The sequence below is a fragment of the Macrotis lagotis genome, chromosome X (assembly GCF_037893015.1).
Source record: "Macrotis lagotis isolate mMagLag1 chromosome X, bilby.v1.9.chrom.fasta, whole genome shotgun sequence".
NCBI classification, from domain to species: Eukaryota; Metazoa; Chordata; class Mammalia; order Peramelemorphia; family Peramelidae; genus Macrotis; species Macrotis lagotis.
In genome coordinates, this window is record NC_133666.1 from 286,804,363 (window position 1) to 286,818,695 (window position 14,333).

A 14,333-nucleotide genomic window follows, 5' to 3' on the forward strand; every position below is an offset into this window, starting at 1 on the left:
AGATAACAAAATAAAATAAAATTTTGAAATCTAACCTTTTCCTTTCATTTTGATAAGTTTGGCAAAATAGGATAGTATAAATCTAATGATCTAATTAGAATATAATTAGTAATCTTCAACTTAATAAGGCTTATACTATGATGCTTCAATTGCAAGAATATATGGCTCCACTGATCCCTATATCCAATTGACTTTTAATTAAAGTTATCAGCAAAAGTGAAATCATAGCAGTGAGATGACTTTTTAAAAAAAGATCTAAAATATGATTTCTAAAATTACTCTTCTAAACTGATCTCTAAGAATATTAAAATCATTCACATTTCTAAATGTGATCTCTCTCTCTTTCTCCTTTGAATTCAGGTTTAAGTAAAAAACAAGTTTTTTTTTCTCTAAAATAAACACACTGAAAAAGTAAAATTTAAGGTTTTACATATATTATCACTTCCTAATGACAAAATTTGATAATGTCTCATTATATATTGGTAAAATTTATATTCTAAAAAAAAGCAGACATGGCAAAAAATAAATAAATAAAATACAACAAAGACAAAAACCTATGTGATTTATCATGATTTATTAAATAACTGTGATCAAGAATGCATACTGTTGTATGCACTCTACTCCAAACTTGGAATCTGCAAACCAACTCCATTTTACTACACAAAAAGTTTTTGCAATTACCTGTGTCAAATAAATATCGAAGCTCTGGGCAAACGGCCTCATAGAGGCCAAGTATCTTACAATCAAGCAAGCATCTTCATAGTCCACAGTATCAGAATTCATCCTGTAAGAAATCATTAAAAAGTTTTTTTCTACAAATGTTTTTTAAAAGGAAAATAAAATTAAAACATGATTAAGCATATGTGTGAATATGGCATATTAAATAATTTCATATATATATTGCTCCTGCAGAACTTACTTTAATGTACTGAATTGAGAAGGCGTGGTTTTAATAATGCTTCGAAGAAATTTTTTCCGACCTTCAGCTCGATGCATGATTTGACCAGTTGTTTCAACCTCCTTTGCATGATGGGTCCCTTCTGATGAATCCTCATCTTTTTGTGATTTCATTGCTTTTTCTGTCTCCAAAGTTGTGTCCCGAAACCACTGAGCTATGTAAAATTTACGAGAAAACTAGGAAGAAAATAATCAAATTTAAGAATGAAAGAGCTATTATTGTCATAATTTTAGAATACTGATTTATCATGCATTCTGTTATTGATAACTTCAAAAAATGCCAAATCTTAACTACATAAAAATTCATTAAAACTCATGTTCATGAGAATGTGAAGGTTTGGAGAAAACTAAAATAGCTGAAAGTCTTAATATGAGAGGACTCTGACGATTATTGAGAAGAAAAAGGAACTTTTTTCCTTGAATATAACTACATGAAATAGCTTCAAAGAAATCTGGAACAAAAAGGAACCTTAAAAATAAAACATTTATTTTAATCACTTTTAATTTACAGATAAGGAAAATCTATTCCAGAAATATTAAACAAATCACAATTTCATATAGCTACAAAGTAGCAAAGATTCCACATCAGAAAACCAAAAATTTCAAGATACTTCAATGCATGATTATTAACTCTGGGACAATCTAAAGTATTTGGAATTAAATGTAGGAAGTTAAAAAATTATGTACTTTGATGGTGAGTTTTTTAAAAATAGTTTTCAGTATTCATATTATATTTCACCTCTGACATTAATTCATGACATTAAATAGCACCATTAGCAGTCTGGGATGGCAGAAGGAAACAAGTTAGATTAGCCTGAAAGTTATATTTGAAAAGAAATACTCAATAGCATTTTCTTCAAGAAGTGTCCTCTATTCTTATGCTTGATATATAAACTAAAATTATACCTAGACATTAGCTTATAGAAATCTATTACACAATTATACAAAATCTAGACCTAAGCTGAACAAGAAATAAAACCAAGTTGTGATGCTCTTAACATCAGACTTTACTTCTCTGAGGCTTCAAAATTATAATAAAATTTGCTATAAAGAAACTCACTTAAATATCTGCTTTCCAAAAATTAAGAAAAGATGGAGACAAATGTATCTCCTTACAATCCACTACTGATTGCACTAAATAACTGCCTAACATTTTGAAATGATCACAATCTTCTTTTGGTCATCAGCTCTATTATAAAACTGTATATTAAAGAGCAGGCTTTAGCATAAGACAGATTCATCTGAATTCAGAAGGACCAAACTAAAAACAATTCTCATATTAGGGACCATACGCATAAGATTTACAGTGATACTTCAGTTACTTTACTATTATGAATTAGAAAATTATTTTTATATGTAATTCAAATCGTTACTACAAAAAGTAGTTGATTGCTATCTTCCTAATATTTGTTTTTAATATATTTCAAGATAGTTAATCCTTTATTTTCTCTAGAAATGAAGCTGTTCAACATCTTTAGCATCAGGTACAAAATGTAACTTTTCAGTTCTCTTTAAGGCTCTGCCCAAATATATCTGACACAAACAAAAAAGATAATGGAACCCTACCACCAACGAAGGATCAGTCTCAGTGTTTTCATCCAAGTAATCAAGCAATGCCTTTTGCAATTGTTGAATTTCATCTTCCCCTCCTGTAACCTGCAGTATAATGAATAAGTACTTATGATAAGAAAATATCTAGGTGAATAAAGAAATTAAATTGTTAGATTATGAGCTGAGACACTATTTAAACATGGAAATAATGAATCTGAAATGTGAAAAAATACTTAAAATATTCTTAATTTAAGGCTTTATTCTTTATTTGGAGTATTTTTTTTTTAAGATTTCTGCAAGGCAAATGGGGTTAAGTGGCTTGCCCAAGGCCACACAGCTAGGTAATTATTAAGTGTCTGAGGCCGGATTTGAACTCAGGTACTCCTGACTCCAGGGCTGGTGCTCTATCCACTGTGCCACCTAGCCGCCCCAGTATTTTTCTTCCAAAGAATTTATTCTTTAGATAGGTACTGAATAGAAAAATTTTCAAAATAACATATCTCTTGAGAGAAGCAATAATTTCTCATTCCAGTTTTCAAGCAAATGCAGAGAGGAACAGAAATAACTCTTTCCTCTTGATTGTTTCTTTCTAGTCTGGCAGATCAACTCAGAGAATGATGCTCCAAATATCATGATATGAGTTCACATGTTCTGTTTTCTAAGCTACTATATGCTATTTTTAGGTACTACTTTAAATTTAAAATTCTGAAGAATAAAAATATGTCTTTAGATTAGTCCAAGGTAGGACAACAACTATAATTACAAGTAAGCAATTAGTATGATCTAGGGAACAAGAGGTTCCTTCTAACATGAGGAATCTCCAGAGCCCTGTTCTTGGACTTATGTGTATTTGACATTACTTCTTGAGCTACCAATAGTATGTGACATGACTGTTAGGAAGTGAAGTTCATATGTTGAACTTCCATCTCTAATTTTTCTCTTTGTAACCTTGAAAAACCACTATGTATTTAAATTACTTCCAAAATTAGTCCTTTATAAGAAAAACAGTTACCTAACAACAAAGGCATTATGAAAATGCTACAATGAACTACATTACAGAGTATAGAAAGCTTCCTTTATTTTCTACAATTTTATTTATATAGAGTGATACCTGTTTCAAAATTCTAGCGATAGAGCCTTGATCCATTTTGCTTGTAACTGCATCTTTTCTCAATCGTGCTGCTACTGTTCCAAGATAATCAAGAGATGCTACTCTTAAAGCCATCTCTGTTGACTTATTGCTGAACTGATGAACCTAAAAATCAAAATTAAGCACGATTTCATTTTATTTATAGGCAACATTTGGGCCAAAATACTATATTGATTCATTTTATGTTTCATGTCTCTTTGAAACAACATTGTACTAATAGACACAAATGTTAAACTGATAGAATCTAAAAACTCTGGCAAGTAGGTGATCCTTTTTGCTGAATCATAAAGTGTGGGGATGGGGAGTAAATGTTAATGGAGATGGAAAAATAGTTGGGGGCCAGGTTGGAAGTTCTTCAGAAGCTGAAGAAAGAAGTTATCTTTTTAAAAGATACAATAGGCTCAAGTAGGAGTTGATTAGTTAGGAATGTCATGACCAATACTGAGTTTAAGGAAAATCGCTTTGTCCATAGTGTACAGGATGGATTGCAGCAGAGAGATTTAAGGCAGAAGCTGAGTAGAAGGATGTTGCAATAAATTTAGTTAAGGGGGGGGGGGGTACATTTTTTATGTACATGCAAGAACTTGCAGAATGAGTCTGTTTTTCTTTTAATTATTTTAATATAATTCCTAAAAGGAACTGTTAGAATCTTAGGGCTGAAAAAGACCTTTTGGATATGGAAACTATTTCAAAGGAAAGATTAAGTAACTTCTGCCACATAATTAGTGGTAGAAGTAGAAAGAAAGACAGTATCTCTAGAGTTAACCATCTTCTATTATACTTTGCTTATTTGAGTTCTAATTATTAAGGAAACTTAAGATTAAGATGTTACCCTACTCTTCAGTTCATAATTGAAATTTATGTAGTGCTTTAAGATTTGCAATTCCTTATGTTAAATGTTTAATCCCATCCTCACACCAGACTAATTAGGTATCATTAGCCCCATTTTACAGATGGAAATCTGAATGAAGAGACATAATAAGGCAGATCCACAGTCAAAAAGCTAAAAGGTTATGGAAGAGTTCAAACCTTGGTCAGTATTTGACTCTAGGTGCCACATATATTCTATTACACTAAGTTTTTGCTATGCAAGTAGCTTCAAGTAAGCTAATAGTGAAGACCCTAAACTTTTTAATGTTTCATATTCCATAATTATAAAAGTGGTCTTAAAAACAACAGGTAATATAAAAAATTTTGATAGGTATTTCCCTTATTGGATTCATTAAGAAAACATTGCCCAACCTCTTCAGGCTGGCACAGAGATGGTCTTCTTGTGGGTAATGCCTTTTGTAGATGAGAGATAACTTCAAGTAACACCCCCTGCCTCGGATCAATGAGGAACAATTGCATCAATCTATCAATAGGACCAAAATTTCAAAAGATGAGAAACTTAACTGAGCTAACTTTTTAACTTGACATGTAACTGAAAATGTTAGAAAGAGGTGGAAAAAATAGCAAAAAGCAAAAGAAAAATGAAGAGATTACAAAATAGGAAGGAAATGAGGGCTACACTCATGAAAAACATTTTATCATCTATGTTGTCCATGTGGGATAGTTCAAATTGAAAATTTTAGAGTATTATAGTATAGGATCTTCTTGGGTGCTACCTTTTCTATAAGCCTCTTTTAATTTTTATGATGTCCACTTGGACCCTGGGAGAAAGAACAGGAACCTAAGCCCAAGAGCCCCACAGATCTTGCTTCTAAAGCATGTCCCCAAAACTATCATCAAAGGGGGGAAAGCTTTGTAGAGTAGGGACCAGTCTTCTCTATCACCAGCTGCTATTAACAAATGGTAGATAAGTCCCTAAACCCTAGGAACAGAAGCACTGCCCAATGACACTGCTTCCAATCTGACTTTCTCTCAAAGTATATAGTTCAAAGAATCAATGCTTATGTTCATGTCACCCATCAACTTACAACATAGCCCTTATCTATTAAGCAGCCACAACTACTAAAGACTGGGCAAAGAAAATTCTTTTCACCAAAGCTCTTGGCACTGTCAAATAACGTAACAGCAAAAATTGATATAGTTTAATTAATGGAAATGACATTGCCCATTTCTATCTGCTTTGGTGCAGTAACCCATGGACTAGTGGGACCATAGCTGAAACTTCCATATGTGCTGCCTCCTGCAGAACAGGGATTATCTTGTCTTTTCTATTTGTAACCTTATTGCTTCATACAGTACTCTGTTCTTTCATTCATTCATTTGAAACATTTCAGAATAAAATTTCAAAATGAAATATTTCATTTTGTCAATACTAAGTTCTAAATTTTAAAAGCTCAAGTAAGGAGAAATTAATAACAAGGTCAAATGGTGCCCATGTTCATTTTTCTCAAATCATGAAACAACAAAAAAATTCTTCTAAGACTACATTTTTATCTTATATAATCACGTGAAAGTTTCAAAAACTAATAAAATGAAAATGTTAGCATAGCAATGGAGATTTTCATTCACCTAAGAGAAAAAATATTTGTCTTCTTAGACTTAAACAAGATATAAAGCAAGGATCAATATTATGCTGTTCAGAAGTATTCTTTCTAGAAGTACTAATCTTCAAATGTTATATCCTTACCAAGAGTCTCCCTAATAAGCTGAGTAATAATTCGGCAGCTGGCCATTCTGGCTTATTCACTGTAGAAAGGAGATCTTGAACAAAATTTTCAAAGAGTGGTCTATAATCTTCTTCACCTTGCTTACTCCCACACCTGCTCAAGACAAATAATAAAGGATATTAATTTCAACACTGAATTTCATCAAAAGAGTTGATATATATGTTTCTTAGAAAGCCTGGTTCAAACAGAAGGCAAATGTATAGTCCATTTAATGAAACCGGGCTTTAAATAGGCTATTTTAAATACTACTTCACTTTAAATACTACTCCAAGGTGTCCTTTTCTTCTAAATGGCTCACTCATCATATTTTATTTTATTTTTGTTGTATACTTGATGCTTTGTGAGCTATTATATTTAATTAATGAAAAAATGTTTTTTCTCTATCATTTTAAGTTTTTTTTAACCTTGATTCCATTTTCATTTATTTCTTTCTCCAAACACTTTCAAGACCTTCTAAACTTTCTCCATAGACGTTCTCTCTCTCTCTTTTTTGTTTTAGCAAGGCAATGGCATTAAGTGACTTGCCTAAGGTAATTAGCTGGGTAATTATTAAGTATCTGAAGCCAGATTTGAATTCAGGTACTCATGATTCCAGGGCTGATGCTTTATCTAGTGCACTACCTAGCCCCCCCCCCCCCCCCCCCCGCCGAGAATGTCAAGATTAAGGTATGAAATCATATTTTCTAAGAAGGGAAGATAAAGAGAATCTGATTGAATCTTTTTTTTAGGTTCTTGCAGCAAGGCAATGGGATTAAGTGACTTGCCCAAGGCCACACAGCTATGGCATTATTAAGTACCTGAGGTCGGATTTGAACCCAGGTCCTCCTGACTCCAGGGCAGATGCTCTATTCATTGTGCTACCTAGCCACCCCTGATAAAGAGAATCTGAATCTAGTTAAATAACTTTTCAAAGAACAATATGGTTAATGTATCAACAAACATACTATGGGATTTTAATTACATTCAACCTTTTTTCCATTTTTTAAATTTAATATCTCATTTTTTCTAATTACATATAAAAAGTTTTTGTCATTTTTTAAAAATAAAATTCCAAATCCTTTTTTTTTCCTTTCCCTTTCCCCTCCTTAAAAGGGCAAACCATTTGATGCAAATTAAACATAATTACACCCTCACTTTTTAAGGAAGATGGAGAGGAAATTCTGTGCTGTTCGCATAGCTGTCTCATAAGAATTAGTGATGACAACATCCTGATCCACCTAGAATAAAAAAAAATTAATTGAGATTATAGAAAAAACCTCTATAACATAGCACTGTAATTGAATTATGCTATTATTAAAAGTTTATAGTCACTAGAGCAAAGCATTAATTATAATATGTGTTAAAATATCCACTTATGTTCTAAAAGTTCAGGCAAAAATATTGCACTATAAGTAAATTTTCATTTCTCACAAAAAATTAATATTGGTACAATAAAGTTAATTGAATTTTTTGTGTGGTTAATGAATGGCATTAGCCTAAATAAAAAAATTATAAAGGAGCAATTCAGTAAATGAATTCAATATTATTGCACATGTATATAACCAGCAATAATCTACTTCTTCTAAGGTCAGGATAAGAGAAATTGTGGACAATATTACAAAGAGGGACTTAAATGTGATAATTTTTAAAAAATCACTTGGAAAATGAATTCAATATTATTTCACATGTATATAACCAGCAATAATCTACTTCTCCTAAAGTCAGAATAAGAGAAATTGTGAACAATATTACAAAGAGGGACTTAAATGTGGTATTTTTTTAAAAATTCACTTGGAAAATATATAGGAAAAAAAACTATAGCAGATGACCAAGGTTTTATACACTTGAAATTAAAAATGGGATGCTGGGAAAAGAATTCAAAATAACTGAGATTGAACATAGAATACTGCCTGAGCTGATTTCATGCACCTGAATAATGTCATATATTTATATAATACTTTTTCAATGTGATCTCACATATATTTTTTCATTAAGTCCTTATAAAAAATGAAGCAAGGTGAGTAGAGTTAGCTATTATCACTACGACCTTACAGATAAGGACACAGATTTAGAGAGGTCAAATAACTTGCATCTGGTGTGTAACTGTGTGGTCTTCTGACTGATTCTAAGTCAAGTGCTTTCTTTATGACATACCCTATCTTTCTGTAAATTGTGTATAACCTGTAAATGATATAGCTAAATCATAGTCCTACTAATATTCATGATAATCTCAGAGATGCATTCTTGTTGGGGGAAAAATTGTCTTTAAATCCCAAGAAAAATCCCATTTAATGCCAACATTTGTTTCAAGGAGCACCAAAGAGAAAATTATTTTACAAAAGTCCCTATATCAATTAGTAAAAAATTAATTTAGGCATATGCATAAAACCAAATTCAACATACTATAAAATTTTTCCTTACTTTCTTGTTTGATTCCTCTTCTGAATTAGAATCTTTCTCTGCTGATGGTAGGTGTACTACACACTGAATAAGTTGTAAAACCAGTGCAGTAACCATCTGAATATACATAGGCTCGCCATCCATATCACTACTATTTAATCTAAGAACAGGAAATAAAACATAATTATGCAGAATATACTGGGATCACTTGAATTTATAAAGCATAATCTAGTCATATTATTAACCTAGTTTTATACGGGAATATTAGGCTTGTGAAAATATGAAACAAGATTCTCAAATCCTTAAAGTCAATTAATAACAACCATACAGCTATCAAATTAGAACTGAATGGAACCTTAGACACCAACTAATCCAATTTTTTTCATTTTTAAAGATGAGGAATCTGAGGGTCAGTAAAGAGAAATAACTTGTCCAAGGCAAGTGACAGATTTGTGAATCTGAAGCCTAATCCTGTTTCTCAAAATCCTTTTCCACTGAGGACCACTATCTCATCATCCACTATGCAGATGCTCTGGTCTTGCAGGGGCAGAAGACAGTTACAATATAAAGTACAACTTGTAATTCTTATTTAAAATTGAACAAGAAGACACACAAAGCATCACTTTTGACAAAAATATGACAAATATAAAAACAAACTTTTTTTTAACACTGATATTTAAATTTAAATTAAATGCCTGGGTAGAAGGAATAAAGGAAATATAGATAGTTCATAAAGCTTTTGCAGTTTTAAATGCTAAGATGAGGTTTAAGTGAAAAGGATGGGGAGAACCCATTAGATTGAAAAACACTGGGAAAAATTCTTTAGTTGGTTCCTTTGAATTTAGAGTAGAAAAGAATATCTATTTAATTGGCAGCTTTATTTCCAAACCCTAACAAAATAATGAAGTCTATAACGTCCAAAGAGTCAGAAAACTGACTGACTGAAGAGTTGTAAACTCTGAAGTGCTTCAAGGTCTGTGGAGTAAAAAGGTTTTTTTGGAGGGAAAAAAAGCAAAATCTACTTTAAAACTCTAGTTAATAACTTAATTTTCTATTATCATGCAAAAAAGTTTTCTGACAATATTGATGTCAGTGGACTAGGGTTCAAAGACGAAGAGATTATTAATGGTGCTTTATCTTTTTATTATCTGGTAGTATATTATCTGGTCATCTCACCCCCTATATTTGCTAAGGAGCTTTCTAAGTTCCTCCAGTTTTTTGTGGCAATTTGTTATCAATTCCACCTATGATGTCTATTTCCCTCCTCTCAGTATTGATTACCTATTTATATAGTTCAAAACAGAATTATTTCAATACTCTAAAACTTTTTCTCATCACAGTTCTCTGTCATTGCATTTTTTTTTAAATGTTGGTCTTTGTATAGACAAGTCAGTGGTCTGACTGCACAGAGGGCTGATTCATAGAAAACTTAAAATTTTTTGGTATTGTTACTTGGTGCTTGTGATGTCCAACTCCCACCAAATCTCCAATAAAATGCTCATTATATAAAGATATAAAGCTTCTGTGTGGTTTGCATGTCTATGGTTTCTTCTATTCCTTTCTCATGAATCTGACGTTTCAATATAGTTATGACTACTCTCACTTTTTCCCACATTTGTGCTAACCACTGAATATCAGAGTGTAGTTTATTTAATTTAGGAGGTTTAAATGAGTTTTTGTAGAATTTTTCTACCTCTTTACCCTTAGTAATCAATGTTAGATCTTAAGTTGTAATTATTTTCAGATGTCTTTATACACTTATAATTGGTACTCTAATATAATCAGATATCCCATAAAATAATATTTCTAATTAACTCTGGAAGTACAATAAAACTATTTTCCAAGGATAATCTTTCATGCAATGTCTTTCTTTCTTCTGTGGTATCAAGATCATAAACATGGAGAAAAAAGATTGGAGAAAATAGAAGACTGGATCCCACCTATATAGAAATTTTTGCCAGGAGAAAGAAAACTATGAAAGCACAAAGGAACCAACATACAAGTCCTCATAAAAAGGAGGAAGGAACCAAAAGTGTAGAAAAAACATTGGAACTTCTTTAATGTTAAAAAAAAATGATGAAGAAAACAGCAATATTTTAGTTATATGATGATGAATGAAGGGCATACTCAGTGAAAGTGTCATAAAGAATAAAAAAATTTCATATACGTGCTCATATAAGTAAAATTTCTTGGTAGACTAAAAGATGTAGAAAATACAATATCTCAATGTGCTTTGCTTACTGACTATGAAAAAAAGTTTGATTTGTTAGAACAAAACAGTGCTTTAAAGTCTCTTCTAATAAGATATCCATCTATCAAAATTACTTAATATTCTTTGAAAGACAGAATAAAAATAATATTGTTCATTAAATCTCTGAAGATAAACATCAAGAAAGACAAAAAACAAAAGTATATGGTTGTCAAAGGTGTTCTCTGCTGTGTTGGAAATGATTTGGCAGAGACTTAGTTGAAGAAGTTTTTCTGTGGATAATGAAGTCCTCCAAAAGCTCCTGTTTGTGATGACACTGGTAATTTCAATTAGTGTTAAACACTATTGCTGTTGGGAAGAGATAATGTAATTGTTCAAAACAATTTGACCATCCACAAAAGAAAGGACCAAATGGAATATATATAGGACAGACATAAATTAGATCTGGAGTTGAACAAAATGAAGAATGGGCTATACTGCTCTTTAAATTCCTTTATGATTTAATACTTCCCATGGAAACACAGGTCTGTCTTTTTAAATGTTTTATCACTGTTATCAATGGCAAATGGTGCACCTAGCAGAATTTCAATATGATCTGAGATCCTGGCTAAGTTGCCCCACTCTCCTTTTGAATTTCTTTTCAAGTGCAGCCTTCCCCATTAGACTGAATTCTTTGAGAGAAGGTTATGCTCTGTATATCTCTAGCACTTAGCTCAATGCTGGACAAATAGGAAGTGTTTAGTAAACATTTACTGACTCTGTTACTGAAACAGGAAAGGGAAAATATCTATAAGCAGAACCTCAAAGAAGAATACAGCCTGGGCACAAATCCAGTAGCTGTAAGAGTTGAAGTAAGGGTTAAAAAAACTAAAATATTATTTGAAAAACCAAATGAAAGCCATGGAAAAAATATGAAAAGAGAATCAAAAGTTTAAAAAAGAAATTAACAAATGAAACAGATTATTTTAAATATTAACTCCTTAAAAATCAGAACTTGCTAAACAAAAGCTAATGATTCTATGTGACATAAAAATTAGAAGAAATAAAAATAGAATAAAGAGAAAATGTGATGTATGACAAAGCAAAAACAAGTGACCAAGTAAAAAGGAAGTAAAATAATTAATTTAAAAAATCAAAGTCCAGATATCATATTTTAAGAAATCTTAATTTGCTCAGAGGGAGGAGTAGAAACGCAAAAGTTGTACTAGTTTCTTCTTGAAAGAAACTTAAAAATCAAAAATTCCAGGAATATTAACACCAAAATCTAAAGCTCCCAAGTAAAGGCAAAAAGAAGGCAAATAACCAGAAAGAAAACAAAAAACAAAAAACAAACAAAAAAAAAAGGTAAGATCACAGAAGATTTAGCAGTCACTACTATAAAAGATACAGGTTTATAATCAAGAATAACTTATGAAAGCAAAATTGAATATCATCCTATAGGAGGGAAAAAAAAGGACCCTTAATGAAAAATATAACTTTCAAGAATTCTTGATGAAAGGACCAAAAATTGAATAGGAAATGTGATGTAAGTTCACAGGGGTCAAGAAAAGTATAAAACAGTAATCATGAACATACAATCATAAGTACCCCAAAATAGTTTATATTATTATTTGGGAAGATATCTATCTCTATCATCACTATGGCTCTGCCACCATTATCATCATCAATCACAGAGGGAGTATAATTTGAAAGAGAATCTGGGAATGATTCTATTATGATTTACATTAAAAGATGAATGAGGGGCAGCTAAGTGGTGCAGTGGATAGAGCACCGGCCCTGGAGTCAGGAGAAGCTTAGTTCAAATCCAGCCTCAGGCACTTAATAGTTACCTAGCTTTGTGAACTTAGGCGAGTTACAAAGGGAGAGAAGAAATTAATCTCACATAAATGAGATCTGCAAGTAGAAGGCCATATAGCAAGAAGGAGGAATTGGAAGAGGAGACAGTGACACTTATTGCATTCTTATTTGGTAAAGGAGGAAGACCAACACACACACACACACACACACACACACAGACATGGCAGAATATCTACATTTTCAAAGTTAAAGTTATGAGTTAAAAGGAGAAATACTATCAAAATAGTAAGGACCTTAATTTACCTAGATTAGGCTTGCTTCTTAGACTACATACGTTAAATAACAACAAAAGGACCAGAATAGAATTTTTAAAAAGTTAGATAAGATAAAACCTCTGAATAGTACCAAATGAGATTACAAATGAAGGTAACTATTTATAAGTTGTGGACAGTACCTCCACAAAAACTGTGTTAGGCAAAAAAACTTCACAAAACAAATACTGAAAAGTAGAAATGTAAATGCAACTTTTACTAATCAGAATACAAAAAAATACATATTTCACGAAGAAATTTTGGAACAATAATGTAAAAATTAACTAACTAATTTAATCCTCAGAAACAAATGGGTCAAAGAACAAAGCATAGAAACAATCAATTTCATTAAAGATAATGACAATGAGAAAACATGCCAAAATTTTTTTTATGCAGTTAAAAGCAGAACACAACAGGAGAATTTATCCCTCTAAATCCTTTCACCAATAAAAAAGAAAAAGCAGATCTATGAACTGCCATGCATCTTAAAAAACCTTGAAAACCAACAAATTTAAAATCCTAAACTAAAATCTGTAATAGAAATTGTACAAATGAAAGGAGTGATTTAAAAAATAGTAACAGAAAAAAATCAAAACTCCACTAGTTTAATGAACTTTTAAAACTAGGGCTATAAAGCAAATAAATAAAAGAGATGTCATTAAATCATGTGTTTGAAAAAATACCAGCATTAAAAATGAAACAAAGGTGAATTTGTAATCAATGAAGTATAAGAAATTATAAGGAGCTATTCTGTCAAACAATACACCAATAATATTGGCAGTCTAAATGAAATAGATATTTTTAAATATATGAATTGCCCAGGATAACAAAAAAGGAAATAAGCATACTTAAATAATCCTGTCATAGAAAAGGAAATTGAACAGGCCAGAAATGAACCACCAAAGGAAAAACAATTCATTATCAGATGGACCAACAAGTTAATTCTATGAAATATTTAAAAATCAATTAATTTGAATAAAATTATAAACTGTTTAAAGGAAGTCTTATAAAATTCCTTCCAGACACAAATATAGTCAATACCTAAGCCAAAAAGAGTTCAAACAAGAGAAAACTTTAAATTAATTCACCTAATGAATATTGATGCAAAAAATTTATGTTAAATATTACCAAGAAGACTATAGCAATACTATTACAAAAAATCACTATGAGCAGGTTGAAGTCACACTAGGAAAATAGGGTTGGTTCAATATTAAGGAAAACTATGAAGATAATATCAAAGCAATAAAAAAAATTATAATTTTATCCACTGACAGAAAAGCTTTAACAAATATCCATTCCTGCTAAAAACATTGGAAAACACAGGATTAAATGGAACTTTTTAAAAAAAATGATAAGTAATG

At 31.2% G+C, this 14,333-nt stretch overlaps 1 protein-coding gene across 6 annotated transcripts in view; it reads right to left on the bottom strand.

Annotated features, from left to right (window-relative positions):
* NIPBL (NIPBL cohesin loading factor) overlaps positions 1–14,333 on the bottom strand; it is a 250,516-nt gene that overhangs the window by 40,028 nt on the left and 196,155 nt on the right. For all 6 annotated transcript variants that reach the window (XM_074201749.1, XM_074201753.1, XM_074201750.1 and 3 more), the window contains 7 exons: positions 8,677–8,815; positions 7,411–7,493; positions 6,237–6,369; positions 3,620–3,763; positions 2,524–2,613; positions 920–1,134; positions 682–784 (listed from right to left, as the gene is read on the bottom strand). In XM_074201749.1, coding sequence (XP_074057850.1) covers positions 682–784; positions 920–1,134; positions 2,524–2,613; positions 3,620–3,763; positions 6,237–6,369; positions 7,411–7,493; positions 8,677–8,815 — 907 coding nt within the window. The remainder of the gene's footprint in view (positions 1–681; positions 785–919; positions 1,135–2,523; positions 2,614–3,619; positions 3,764–6,236; positions 6,370–7,410; positions 7,494–8,676; positions 8,816–14,333) is intronic.